Source organism: Musca autumnalis, unplaced genomic scaffold (assembly GCF_047663935.1).
Source record: "Musca autumnalis isolate F117 unplaced genomic scaffold, ASM4766393v1 scaffold_2, whole genome shotgun sequence".
Classification (NCBI taxonomy): Eukaryota; Metazoa; Arthropoda; class Insecta; order Diptera; family Muscidae; genus Musca; species Musca autumnalis.
This window is the reverse complement of record NW_027411755.1, coordinates 66,132,859-66,148,194: the sequence shown is the minus strand read 5'-3', so window position 1 is coordinate 66,148,194 and position 15,336 is coordinate 66,132,859. Positions and strand designations below refer to the sequence as shown.

Sequence of the window (15,336 nt, the reverse complement as noted above, 5' to 3'; positions counted from 1 at the left end):
TAATTCGCAAATACAATTTTTGAATTACTTTAATATAAATGCAACATCTATAAATTCAAGCCAGTGCTGATGGACTCAGTATGTATGTACGTATGGTTCACATTGTTCTGATTTAAAAGATACATAATTAATTAGGAAAATCAATTAGAAGAGAACCCTTTAAAAGAACAGGAATTACAAAAATAAATAAAAAACAACTAATTTGAAAATAAAAAATAGTTTCAAAATAAAATAAAAAAAAAAATTTGTATAGAAAAAATAAATTTTTGAAAAATATAAAAAGAGTTTTGGAATATAAGCAATTTTTATTTTGAAATAAATGAATTTGTTCATATTTTGCAAAATAGAATACATATATTACATGTTTATGATTCATTCAAAAAAGAAACCGGTATTTATTGCTTTATGAACTAGGTTCATAAAATACAAAAATCTGAACATTGGAAAATTTTTTTGAACACTATTCATATATTGAATGAAATTTTTTTTTTCTGTGTACATTTGGCTAAAGTATATTTTTTGATAAAGCATACTCCTACATCTTTGTACAAAATCTTTATTTAACATCCGCGAACAATATTTCACCATTTTCTTCTACCTTTTGTGAATATTTCGCGCAAAAAATTTTGACAGCAAAGGAAGACTACAGTCTGAATTCGCCTTTTAGATCACCTTCTTAAATTCGCCTTGGTTATCATTAAAACTCATTACGACGGGCCAGCAAGGCGGACCAGGGTCTGCTAGTATTGAATGAAAATGACAACATAAATCCACAGAATTTGTTAAACCAAGCATAATCTGAACGGGGTATTGGGAAATCTTTGAAAAGACTTCCGATTATGTTGGGTATCATGGTATCTTAGATGTTCACTTTCTTCAACGTCTCACCTTTTACTTAAACATGTAGCCCGTTACCATCATTAATATAATCAGAGTTTCAAATGGATGGGACGGCGTAATCTAGATTCGTGAAGCTTTTTTTAACAAAATTAAAAACGTTGACATCTCTAACTGACCTAACACAAAATTTAATCTGAACTAGAAATTTATTTATAAACATTATTGATTTCTACTTTAATCGTTTAATCGCAATCGTTGATTTTTAACGCCTGACAACAACCATAAGCAACGAACTTTTTAATTTTTTTTTTTGCTTGTTTATTTTTTGCATTTATTTCATAAAACTGGTTTTTCATAAAATGTGATCTTTATCTCTTTTTAATTCTTGTAAAACAAAATGATTTGTATCTACATATGTTTATTTTTTATGTAATTGTATAAACCAACTAGCGTAGCGTTTAAACAAGTTCTCGCAACATTTCCGAAACCAATAAACACACTAATAAAGTATCTGCATCATTTAAACATTTTTTGTTAAACATGGTTTCAAACTCTTCTCATTGTTCTCATTAAAGCTGTGGCAAAATGTTAACTCTTTCTCACACTCTCATCGGCACGAGCGTTTCAAGCCAGCCATCCAGCCACACAGTAGCAATCAAATGAAACTGTTCTTTAAACAAACATTATTGAGAACGATTTAAAAGGTTTCCCACATTTGCTTAAAACAAACAGTTGCAAACAAGCTGTGATCGAAGTAACACCCGCTTCATTTTTAACGTGACGGACGGAAAACGTATCTCGTTTTTTTTTTCTTCGGTGTATTTTGAACCAATTTTAAATCCGTTTAACAAAGAAATAGTAAAGTGAAGTGACAAAACCAAAGCTAAAAGCTTAAGACAAAATAAAATGAAACTTTTGCCTTTTCTGTTGTGCCTTTTGGCCATAATTGTAGCTGCCGTCCAAGCCAAGTTGGAAGAAAAATTCCATTGGAAACAATTAGCATTCGAATGGCCCTCCGAACAAGCGGAAAAAGATGCAATCGCAAAGGGAGATTATGTTGTTGAAAATAATTTACCCTTGGGTGTTGAGAAATGGAATAATAAATTATTTATCACAGTACCAAGGTAAGTAGGACGGTTACATTTAAAGGCAATTTAAGAAAATAGTGACAAGGGGGAATTATAATTTTGGTCCGGAATAAAAATTGCATCAAAAAAGAGGATAACAAGATAAATTGTAAAACAGCGGATTCAGTTCAAAGTTGCATCTATCGGCCAGTTTGATGTTGTGTCTTTAGTGGTTTCGGAAATAAAGTTGTTTTTTCCAAATTCAACAGTCCGTCGAAGGTTCGACCATTCTACATAAATCAGTACGAAACTCTTGAGCATACCATGGGTTCATTGATAAAGACCACTGGTACCCAAGTACGGATTTTCGGGTCTTTGGAGGGGCTAATACTTATTCGTTGCTCAGATTGTTTTCATGAAGGCAATGAATGCGTTGTGCGGAGTATGATATAGAGATATGTTGTTGTTACAAGGCAAATATGTTCGTATATTTCTTCAGTTATCTTCTTCTGGTTCCTCTATTCTGGTTCCTCTGAGTGGCGTTAACTGGACAGCGTAACAAATGCAAAGTGTAGTGCGTCCACATGCCGAGCATGTCTTGGACATCGCGGCATCAATTCGGGCCGAATATGAATTGAGGCGAGTGCATCATCCAGATCTTAACAACTTGCGTTTGCCTTGGAAACCGGCGTTCATCTGCTACTATGGATGGGGATGGTCTCCAAGGACTGCATTCGACCTGTATCATTGTACTGCCTGCGCAACTGCATCAGTATGAATGCTATTCAGGCGTGCCTGAAAGAAAGATTCTTGTTTATACCTTTGGACGTGACTGGGTGGGGGTAACTCCCAGGTATGACTACATCTTGTTGTGTTGATGGACCGGTAAAATCTTCATATGGTTCAGTCCTCTACTGATATGTGTGGACATGGCATCTAATGCTGTTGTAGTACTATACATTTTCCGGAATACATGTTGATGGGGATGGTCTCCAAGGACTGCATTCGACCTGTATCATTGTACTGCCTGCTCAACTGTATCAGTATGAATTCTATTCAGGCGTGCCTGAAAGAAAGGTTTTTGTTTATACCTTTCGACGTGACTGGGTGGGGGTAACTCCCAGGTACGACTACATCTTGTTGTGTTGATGGACCGGTAAAATCTTCGTCTGGTCTACCGGTGTCATAAGGAGGCATCTTGTTGCAGTCCTCAGAGAGGCACTCTGGCAGGTTTGAATATTTGCATACCAAACTGGCGTCGCATAGCTTACCACAGACCGGTCTGTTACTTTATAAGACGTCAACAAGTTCTCCTTGTCCGCACTCCAAGTGCTGCCGGCCAGAGACTTGCGAACCTCGTTCCTCTCCTGATCTTGTCGCAATTACACAAATAGCCTGTGCGGGTGTGGACGACATAATCATGCTGTCAAACGTTGCACCGAATACCGCGGGGTAGTTAGTGTCCGAATCAGGGTGTCATCGACCAATATGTTCAAGGGGAGCCTCATTTCACACGTCCAGGTGGTGAACGGTGTGGCAGGGGATATTTTCTTATTTCTCTGATGAAATAACTGCGCATCGCATAATTCATCGACGATAGGACCCGACTCCAAGATCTCACAATAATTCGCATACATTACGATCTCTATGCCGCCTGGAGGGTGTGGAATTTCAGAAAAGTGGAGGTTAAATAGTTCATCGTTTTACTCTACGGGTTTTGGAATTCTTATTTCTACAAATTCTACAAAGGACTGGCCTCCAGTCTTCTTCTTCTTCCTTATTTATATCCTCGAACAGCTTGACATGGTTGGTGGCATCGAAGACCTTCGATATGTCAAGTGCCATCATAACTGTTCGGTCACACGGCTTGTTCTGGCTCAGTCCTCGACTGATATGTGTAGATTTGGAGTGTAATGCTGTTGTGGTACTGTGAATTTCCCGGAATCCATGTAGATGTTGGGCAACTGGAAAACTGCTACTCATCGTGGGGAGGAGTAGAGACTTTAGAATCTTTGCCACAGGCAACAGGAAGGAAATCGGCCTGTACGGTTCACTTCTGCTGGCATCCTTTTCAGGCTTAAGGGTGGGAGGATCCCTTTCCAGGCTTCTGGTACCATATGGATGGCTAACGATTGGCTGAGGACACTTGTTAAATACTTAACCCCGAGTTCATCCAGTTGCTTAAACATTACCATTGAGATTCCGTGTAGGCCCTACGCTTTGGATGATTCGCTTTTCGAATCAAGTCTGCAACATCGCTAATCGTAAATTGTGGTGGTCCCTCTTTGGCTGGGAGGGCTCTTCTTCGACGTAGCACACTCCTCTTTGCCCTTTGGGCTGCTCCATTAACTGCCGTTTAAAATACGACGCACACTTCTTCGGATGAGTTAGTGTTACGACGTTGAAAGTAACAGCGATTCTATCATCCTTCTTTCCCGGATTCGAGAGTGATTTAACCGTTGCCCAAAAATTACTTAATCCTGTATCAATGTTGCATTGCTTCAGGTGGTGTAGCCGCTTTTTCCGCTTATGTTCGCCTACTAGCCTGTTGTCTTCAAGAGTAAGTTCTCAAACTCTTGCGTCTTCAAGATTCGTACGACGAAGCTCATCACGCACATTTGCTATTCCCGTCGCCTCTGCTGGGAAATTTGGTCTGATTTCGGGTATTCAACCAGCTGGTATGTATAGAACTGCTGCAGCATTGATGATGTTCCGAAAAATTTTCTCACTTAACCGAGCATCTGAGGGAATGGGCAGCTCTCTAAAGCGGTGATTGGTAAATTCTCTGAACTTTTGCAAATCAGTTATCCCATGGTCCAGAAAAGTATGGCGTTCAGAGGTTATGAAGTTGGGTGTTCTGTTTATGGAGACGATGATCGGAAGAGGGTCTGAGCCAAGGTGTCGAACGAAAATCCCGTCTAGCGAGTTCATCAACAATCTCATTTCCCTCAACATTGCAGTGCCCTTTATCCGGACCCAGTGCCACCAACTATTTTAGTTGGGCGCCGCAGAGTTTTTTAGATCTTATTTAGATTATTATGTCTGAAAGTATGGACATGCTCAAGAATAACATTATATCGTTGTAATCAGGATCAAAAAGGCTACCTACCCTTGACTTTTTAACCGCCCTGAACCCCTTATCACTTAGTCTTATTAGTATACTAAATCTAAAGTTCAGGTATTTTAGTATTTGCTTTCCACAAGCCATCTGGTACAGTGGTAAGTACGTACGGCTGGCACTCAAAAAGTCTGCGGTTCAACTGAACATTGAAATTTTCGACGGAGGCAAATCCCTCAGCGTGATGCCAGCTTACATTTCCTGAGTATTTCAGGCTTGAAAAACTTATCTACAAGTGGTGTCATAAGAAACGTCATTCGGACTCGGCGATAAAAAGTAGGTCCCATATTATTGAGTCAATATGAATCAGCATGCTTAAACAACCGCAAATGGCAAATAATGCCTTCATATAGTTTTTTAGAATTCAAGCCTAAACTATTCTGATTTTTCTTACCAACTAAAACTTCTTTGAATTTATTTGTATCTCTGCATAAATATTCTAACATTTGTCATATGTATCGTATAACTACTGACATAACGTATACGCCACACTATTTTATTTTATTCAAACCATTAATGAGCCTGATTACAGCTGTTTTGGAAAATTATTATTATCATTTGCTACAGCTGTTATCATTCGGAAGTTATTAAGATCATTTACAAATGTATTATTTTGCATATTTTATTAAGCAGTCGAACAATGCTTAGTATATATATTGAAAAATGTTAATTTCTTTTTTTTTGTCATAGCTCATTTGTTAACAATGACAATGTTTAGCTCAGTTGATTATCTTTACCCCTTTATCTTTAAAACTTCGAAACCATTGCCACACTGCCATCCACAATAATTACAATTTAATGATGAATAATAAATTTCAGAACTGTGGTCTTCACTCAACTTTTTGTTTTTTGCTTTATTTCTATTCCACAAAAGTCAAATGTTTGATTTGTGTATTCTTTTCTCTAATGAATATTGATTAGTAGTAGCTTCTGAATGATAACAGCTGCAACAAATGACAGTCAAATTTTTTCAAAATGTATTTTGTTCGCAACAGATGTAACGAGGATGGTATATTGAAATCAGTCAAAAGTTTGATGCATGTGGTTTAGCAAAATAACTGTTGGGGTATGGTGGCGTGTACGTTGTGACAGTAATTATACGTAACGGCATAATTTATGTTGAGTAGTAAAGACGGAGATACATAAGCATAATGGAATTATTGATTAAATCGTTTCTAAAAAAGATACCAGAACTACGCTTTAATGAGGTCATAGCTAGTCTTTATTAATTCAACCTGAAAGGGTTTATGATCTGATTCTCTATACAATTTGAATTCAAATTCGTCCACGTTTGGTATTAGTTCGAACGAACTTGTATTCGAATCGTCTTAGTGAAACAGACCAATGAAGCAAGAATGTTATGCTGATTATGTATTTGCCCCTGAAGGACCGATCACATACGAAGCAGGATTTTTTCTGAGCTGATATCTGGCAGAAGTTACCAGAAATAAGCTCAGCAAAAAATCCTGCTGCTTATGTGTATCTGTCTTAACATTAAACATTAAACATTAAAGAAAAGGTCGTATGTTTCACGAATTCCATTTATGATTCATGGTATTCGCTCCGATGCTGAAGAATATCACTTCATCACTTCGTTAGAACCAATGCAAAATATTCAATGAAATCATGGCATCGCACGGAACCATTTCCATGAAATTTTGATGGGATAGAGTGCGTATACATTGTGGCAGTAGTTATACGACCCACAGTATCAATATGATATCAAAACACATTACCTGGGAGATTTTCATCAAAATCCCTATCTAGATTTGGTAATATGGCAGATCGCAAACACCGGCCAGGCGTAAACTTTCAAAGGAAGTAAACGATTTGGTCCAAAATGTTTACATTTGTTCCAAACAAAGATCAAGTTCGGAAATGAACTATATCGGCCTACTCCATCGGGTACTTATCCCACAAAAGTTCATAAATTTCTTATTAAGTTCAGTTTAAAGCATATTCAAGTTTTGTGCATTGTGCATTATGCGTTGCTCTAAAATGACGAATGATCACAATAACTTACTGACTGCGTATCCAATTTACCCGACATTTTGCAAATCTTTCTTCCAAATGTGCATCAAGTTCCACGAAAGTCTACCTCGAACAATTTCTTCAAATTCTTTTGTTTAAGTTTAAAATAATATAATTTTCTGTATTTTCCCTGAAGGACCGAGGCACATACGCAGAAGGCTTTTTGCTGAAGTTACCGAAAATGAGCTCAACAAAAAATCCTGCTGCTTATGTATGAGTATCTGCCTTAAAGGTGAACTTAATTCTTTCATTTATATAAAGCGATAGAGGGCGTATACGTTGTGACAGTAGTTATACGACCCACAGCACCATTATGATATCAAACACATCGCCTGAGAGATTTTCATCATAGTCTCTATATAGATATGGCAATTGCAGTTCTTACCCACGATTCTAAACCAGTGGTGCTCACAACTGTTTTTAAGAAAGTCAATATTTTCGCTTTTCTTGTGCTTTCCTAGATATTTCATATTTTTTAAATGCGTTGAGAATGCAACTCCACACTGAGCCGAAAATCTACCCGAGACTTGGTTCGAAATTACTTACATCTCTATGTCCATCATATTTGGTTTCTAAAGTAGAAAATAAAATTCTATATATTGAAATCAGTATATAAAATCAACGTTGATATAATCAGCAAGCCATCCTTACAGCCTGTCGCTCTTGCCGATACCACCACCTTTGTCTACCGACATCGTTTTCTTCCAATGTAGAAGATTGTTATTTCTCTTTAACGGCTCAATCTTTTGGCCTTGGGCATCTTCTTCTTTTGTTGAAGACAGTCATCGTTCTCTGGCTCATTCATTGCAACCACCTTCACTAAAAGATCCTTCTTCCTCCATTCCAATAAGTCTCGATAATTCTTCTTGTTGTGATATTTGCATTTCGTACGACATCTTTCATTCCTCATCCGTTTACTGTTGCTGATACTTACAACACTTTCGCCGAGCCAATAGTCATCTTTAGGATTGGCTGTTCAACACACCTCAGAAATTGGCAACTCTTTCGTTAGCAGCATATTTTCAGCCTCAACGCTTCTGGCTTTGATATACACATCCTCCCTGGCCCCTAGCTTTGCAGCCAATTCTTCGCGCTTCGTTTCACCTGAACGAAGCGCTTTCTCCGATGTAGCCAATTCTTCATTTAATAAAATCAGTTTTGCCTTTAAAGCCTTGAACTCGCGATTCGCCTCATGGTTAGCCACTATTAGTTCTTCCTTGGCTACCTTGCTTTCCTCGGCCTCCCGCAGAGCATTCTTGACTTGCCCCTATAAAGTATTTGCAAGCTTGAATGAATCTTCCTTCTCGTTTTTTGAACCAGATTATGACATCTTATAATGCCTTGGCCTCCGCTTCCTTTATTTACATGTCCATCACCGCCTCGAAGCGTTTCATTCGCTCGTTGTCCATTTTTTTCTGAAGCTTCTTTCTCAACGACATAGAGTTTCTTGTAGGCTTCTGCATCATTCAGGCGTAGGCCACGTTCGGCGACTTTTGAATTAGCTTTGAGTTCACTTTTCACTATCTGGATCTATCTCCAATTCCAGGAAAGTGACTGCTTCGATGGGATGTAGGTGCTGTGTGTTGTGCGGGTCCATGCCGCATACTGGGCAGATGTTTTGCTATCGATACTTTCCCAATAGGAATTTAAGCGACTGCAATATCCTCAGCGTAGTTGAGCCAAAACTACTCTGGCTTGTCGTGGCCTTACCAACTGCGTCTGTGTGAATGCTATTCAGACCTGCCTGATATGCCTGTTGATCTAGAGGTTCTCTTCTATGTTCTTGGGCCCCCTCTCTAGAGCATAATATCCTTCCTGGTATGCGTGCGTGTGCCGGGCCTAGGCAGCAGATGGTGATTGGGATGGCTCTCACGGTAACACCCGAGCAAGTACTGGAACGGCAGAATCTCATTGTGTTGCTTTACTGGAAGAATCTTTGCCTCCTCATGTAGATGGTTCGCTGAAGGAGGCACCCTGTTGCTGTTCTCAGGGCTTGAATCTTTTTCTAATGCGTATCACATAAATATGGGGACCAAACTGGCGCCGCATAGTTTACCACAGACCTACCTATCGCGTTCTATGTGGTAAACAAGGTTTCTTTATCTGCCCCCAAGTGCTGCCGACTAGGGTCTTGAGGACCTTGTTTCTGGAGATAGCTGCGGCATTCGTAGACGACGTGAACGTAGTGTCGAATGTGACCCCTAGAATTTTGGGGCAGTTTGTGGTCGGAATTCTGCTACCATCGACCACGAAATTCAACTCTCTTCTATACTGCGCCGTACATTTGGTGAACAGAGTGACCGTAGATTTAGTGGCGGATATCTGCATATTCCACACGTGGAAAAGGGTGGTAAGATCGGTTACATAGAAGTTCAGTCTCTCGCAGATGTCATCAGGGTAGGCACCTTACGGCAATATCTTACAATGATCTGCATACGTTAAGATCTCAATGCCGTCTGGAGGAGGTGCCTGGCTTCAGAAGCGGGACCACTCTGCCCATTTTTCAGACTTCGGGAACAATAAGAGTGGCTAGCGACAGGTTGAGAACTTTAGTGAGATACTATACTCACGGCTCATCCAGCTATTTCAGCATTACCATGGAGATTCCATCAGGGCCCAACGCTTTGGATGATTTAGCGTTCCTGATGACATTCGCAACATCCTCCATTGCAAACTATGGTGGTTCATCCTCGGCAGGAAGAGATGCAACGTAGCACTCTTCTCTTCGCCCTGTCACTTCCGGGGTGCTCGACAAACTGTCGATTGAAATAACTTGCGCACCTCTTCGGGTCAGTGAACGTAACGTCGCCAAATGCGACTGAGGTTCTTCCCTCCTTCCGGGGTTCGAGAGTGACTTGACCGTTGTCCACAATTCACTTATTTCGGCTCCAATGTTGCAACTCTTCAGATGATTTAACCACTTGTTCCGCTTATGCTTGCCGACCGGGCTGTTAACTTCCAGTGTCAGCTCCCTGACTCTGGGGTCATTATGGTTTGCTCGACTTGTTCCGCTTATGCTTGCCGACCAGGCTGTTAACTTCCAGTGTCAGCTCACTGACTCTGGGGTCATTGGGGTTGGCTCGACGAAGCTCATCACGCTCATTTGCTAATCCCGTCGCCTTTGCTGGGAAGTTTGGTCATACTTCTGGTATTCGACCAGCAGGTATATGGCGTGCGGCTGCAGCTGTAATGATGTCTCGGAACGTCCTTTCCGTTACCCGAACATCAGAAGGATTGGGCAGTTCTCTGAAGCTGATTGGTCGGGTTTCAGAGAGTTCACAAATCGCCACTAACCATGTCCGTCGTCCCGTCTGTCTATTGAAGTCAAGATACAGCTCGAAATTTTTAAGATAGAGCTTTATAAATATATACTATACTAAATATATACTATTATAAATACATATATACTATTATACTAGGATGTTTGGTATTGAAAATGGGCTATATCGGTTATGTTTTAATATAGTCCCTATAGAACGGTACTACCCGATTTTCGGTATTTTGAAAGTTATGACCTCAATATTTCATCGAAATGGTTGAAATTTGGTATTTAGTCTTCTTTGGGGCTACGAAATTTTCCTAAAAAATGTTGTTGCAGGTTCAAGTTTTGATATTGCCCCCACAGAAGGGTACCTCCCGATTTTCGATATTTTGAAGATTGTGGCCTCAAAATCTCACCCAAAAGTCTAAAATTTGGTATTTAGTCTTCGTTGGGGGTACACAACTTTTCACCTGAAATTTGTTTGTATAGATTCACGCCTTCAAATAGCCCCCATAGAACGATACCTATCAATTTTCGGTATTTTGAAGGTTGTGGCATCAATATCCCACCGAAAGGGCTGAACTTTTGTATTTAGTCTCCTTTGGAGCTACATATATCCGAAATTTGTCGGTATAGACCCGATTTTCGGTATTTGGAAGGTTTTAGCTCAAATTTTGTATTTAGTCTTCTCTAAAGCTACAAATGCTTTTTCCAGAAATTTATCAGTGTAGGTCCACATTTTGAAGTACTTGAAGCTTCATACGCTCAGATCCGTCTGTGTATATTTTTTCCGGTGCCAACATTGTGCAATGGTATGCACACCCGCCTTACACGCTGAAGGTCGTGGGTTCGATTCCCCGGCCAGACAACATCAAATTTTCAGCGGTGGCAAAATGTCCCTCTGTAATGTAGCCGACATTTCCTGAGTATTTCAGCCATGTAAAACCCCTCTACAAGTGGTGTCTAAAGACACGCCGTTCGGACTCCGCGATAAACAGCAGGTCCCATATCATTAAGTTGATATGAATCGGGGTGCACTCATTGATATGAGTGTGAGTCTCCTTTGTCCCGTCTGGGACGTTTGTGGAATAACTATGTGTATGTTACAGATTAGATAGGATTTAATTTTCACTTCGCGTTCTTCGGGGGTTGAAACTTTAGCTATTCGGCTTTAATGCATCCGCCGCTATTGCAGTTTTTACTCGCTATTACGCAAAATAATCAAATAACATGTAGTTTCAATTCCCTTTAACCTGGAAACTGGTCTCTGGAATCAATTTTATTTGTTTAACCTCTTTAAACAAAAAGTCCACAATAGTTCCATTACTCATTCGAGTTCTTTCAAGCGGACACTAACCATCATTATTAAACAATTATTATTATTATATTATAATTGTAATTTTACCAACATCATTGTTACAATCTCATCTTTTTATAGTCAACATTTTACTCAATATTCATAAAATATTTAATTAATGACTTTGCATTTTCATTTCATTTCACTGCTGTAGCTTGTAATCGAAGCTATCTAAGCGACAGAGGGATGGGTAAAAACTAAAGAAAAATATTCAATGTGTATCACAGTAGCCGTCATTCGATGGCTACCCCCAACCATCATTAGTTCAGCTTTATTTGCTACCAAATTTTGGGAATTCATTTTTGATGGAGATTTGTGATTCACAGAATAATTAGCAAAAATTATAACAAGTTTCTTTCAGTTTGTATGTATATGGTGGTATGGAAAAATTGACTCTGGCCATAAATATTCATTGAAAAAGTGAAATTTTGAACAGCTGGAATTTTTGATGATAATATTCTAAACTAAAATCAATGGCGTAAAATTATAAATTGGAATTGCATTTGTGATTTAATAATTTGGCAAATTTTTAATAAAATAAAATATTCGGTCTATAATGGAAAAATTTCAAACAAATATTTTGCATTGACAATTGAAGCAATAAGCGTGAATTTTTAGAAGAATATCTCAAGTATTCAGCAAGAAGCCAACCTCACCAATTAACTGTAAAATATTTACATTTAAACTCAAAACGTGTATTTAATAACTCCAACTTTAAGAATTTGCAACAAAAGAAAAGGCCAATAAAAAGACTTCTGACGAAGAAGACATTACGTTCATTGAATACCAAATAGCGAATAATTCTAGCTGTCACTCTTCAATGTGAAAAATCTACATTTTGACTTGAGAATATGCATTAGCAAAGTGAAATCCATGCCAAATTGCAGGTTATCTTTGTCACATACTAAGTACAAACATATTTATTTCGGTCAACATCGTTAAGACCAACCAACAATTAAGTGTACGGTTACGCTTGATCGTTAACTGCAATTAATTACAATTGACGTTTTAGCCGTTCCCATGGCTTTCAAACATCAACAAAATATCGATGTTAAATACCATAAATAATTGCCAACGATTTGAACAGTCAAAATGTTAAAATAACGAAGGGAAGTATTCGAAGGAATGTAAACGAGTCTGTGAATTTATTTGGGGTCGTAATGAACGTGACATGATATTTCACGCAGTTTAAAAGAAATAAAATAAAACAAGTGACAAAAGTATCAGAATAGTTGGTCGCCGTAGGATGTTTTGAAGATCTAGTAGTACGTTGGGCGCCATCGCGGTGCAATGGTGTGTACTCCCGCCTTGCACGCTGCATGCCCGTGTTTCATTCCCAGGCCAGGCAACATCAAATTTTCATTGGTGGTAAAACACCCCTCCGGGCAATGTTGACGACATTTCCTGAGCAATTCAGTCATGTAAAATTTATCTGCAAGTGGTGGCTTAAGACACGCCGTTCGTATAAATAGTAGGTCCCATATCACTGAGCTAATATGAATGCACTGAGTGCACCAGTGATATGAGTGGAGTCTCCCTTGTCCCTTGTGGAATGTTTGTTAAACAATTATTACACCCTCCACCATAATTTAGTCGAAATATTTGTCGAACACCCTATAAAGTATATATTCTTGATCTGTAAAAAATTCTAAGTCGATATAACCATGCCCGCCTGTCCGTGCGTCGGTCTGTTGAAAACAAGATACAGCTCGCAATATCTAAGATAGAGCTTTATAAGCTGGCGTAGAAGTTTATATTACTCCTATGATGTTTGGTATTGAAAATTGGATATCGGTTCACGTTTTGATATAGCCGCCATAAAATGGTACCGCCCAATTTTGGGTATTTTGAAGGTTGTGCCAATATCTCACCGAAATGGCCGAAATTTGGAATTTATTCTTTGTTGGGTACCTCCCGATTTTCAGTATTTTGAAGGTTGTGGCCTTAATATACCACCGAACTGGTATAGGTCCATGTCTTCATATAGCCGTCATAGAACGGTACCTCCCGAGTCTCGCTATTTTAAAGGTTATGGCCTCAATATTCCTCAATATCCAATAATTGAAATTTAGTATTTAGTCTTCGTTAGGGGTATAAAGTTTCCACCAAAACTTTGTCGGTATAGGTCCATGTATTAATATACCCCCCATAGAGCGGTACCTTCCAATTTTCGGAATTTTGAAGGTTGTGCCCTCAATATCCCACCGAAATGGCGGAAATTTAGCATTTAATCTTCGTTGGGTGTATAAGTTTTTCCTCTTGAAATTTGTCGATATAGGTCTGCGACTTCATATAGCCCCCATTGAATGGTACCTCCCGATTTCGGTATCTTGACCTCAATATCCCACCGAAATCACTAAAATTTGGTATTTGTCTGTATAGGTCCACGACTTTATATAGCTCCCATAGAATGGTACTTCCCGATTGTAGGTATTTTGAAGGTTGTGGTCTCAATATCCAACCGAAATGGGTGAAATGATTCTTCTTTGGGGATATACAACTTTGCACCAGAAATTTGTCTATATAGGTCTACGACTTCGGTATCTCGGAGGTTGTGGCCTCAATATCTTACCGAAATGGCATTTAATCTTCGTTGGGGGTATAAGACTTTCCACCTGAAATTTGTCGGTATAGTTGGACGTTTTGATACAGCCTCCATAGAACGGAACTCCCGATTTTCTGTATTTTGAAAGTTTTAGCAACATTAATCAACCGAAACAATGTAAGTCAGAAACAGAAACACAAGGAGCACCTTCGGTAAAAATTTCAAACAGTCGTTAAACTACAGTTTTGAACTTTTGTGAGGGAGGTAACCGAAGGTGTTGCACGATATAGACCTACTTGGAACTTCATGTAATTTTTGAAGAAATTTAACGATGTAAAAATTTTCATCAAAGTCGGATATTCAGTACGTAAATAATCCTGCTCATCAATAATTTTAGTTGATGCCGGCAGGGTTTTTATAGAGCTTTTGGGACATTATCTCAGGAAGAATGGACTTGTAAGGGAAAAAATTCTACCGTTATAATTTCAAAACTATCGGAAAGCCGGTCTTAAACTGCACTTTTGTAAAAATGTTTGTACATACCACACTGGCGCCGCATAGCTTACCACATACCACGGCCTATTTGTAAGAGGTCAACAAGGTTTCTTTGTCAGCATCTCAAGTACTGATGGTCAGCGACTTGAGATCGTTGTTCTACTACTTCTGATCTTGTCGCAAATAGCTGTGTCTTGTGCGACGACTTAAACATGCGCTCGAAAGTTATTTCCAATATCGTGGGGTAATTTGTAGTCGTAATCAGGACACCATCGACCAATATGTTCAAGGGGAGTCTCCTTTCAGCCTTCCAGGAGTAGTGTGGCATTGGTTTAAGCGGTGGATATTTTCATATTCCTCAGATGGAGAAACTGCACTAAGTCAGCTATGTAGATATTTAACCAATCACATATGTATATCATCGATGACGCCAAGATCGCACAATCATCCGCATACATTAAGTGTGTGACAGAAGTTAAACAGTTGCGGTTGTATTACCCCGCTTTGGGCTACTCCCTGTTGCTATCTACGGGTCTAGACGTTTTCAATACGACTACAGGAAAGTCTACTCTATGTCCGCAAACAACTGGTTGATAGTATCGAAGGCCTTTGATAGGTCCA

General features: G+C 39.0%; 1 protein-coding gene and 1 long non-coding RNA gene across 2 annotated transcripts in view; one reads left to right on the top strand and one right to left on the bottom strand.

Annotated features, from left to right (window-relative positions):
- Positions 1-1,134: 1,134 nt before the first annotated feature.
- Positions 1,135-5,432, bottom strand: LOC141394041 (uncharacterized). Its single transcript, XR_012410242.1, has 2 exons — positions 5,017-5,432; positions 1,135-4,949 (listed from the first exon to the last, which is right to left on the bottom strand). It is a non-coding gene; the product is annotated as an uncharacterized lncRNA (long non-coding RNA).
- yellow-c (L-dopachrome tautomerase yellow-c) overlaps positions 1,494-15,336 on the top strand; it is a 30,558-nt gene continuing 16,715 nt past the window's right edge. Inside the window, exon 1 of the mRNA XM_073967827.1 lies at positions 1,494-1,964. Within this exon, the coding sequence (XP_073823928.1) occupies positions 1,747-1,964 (218 nt within the window). The 5' untranslated portion in view covers positions 1,494-1,746. The remainder of the gene's footprint in view (positions 1,965-15,336) is intronic.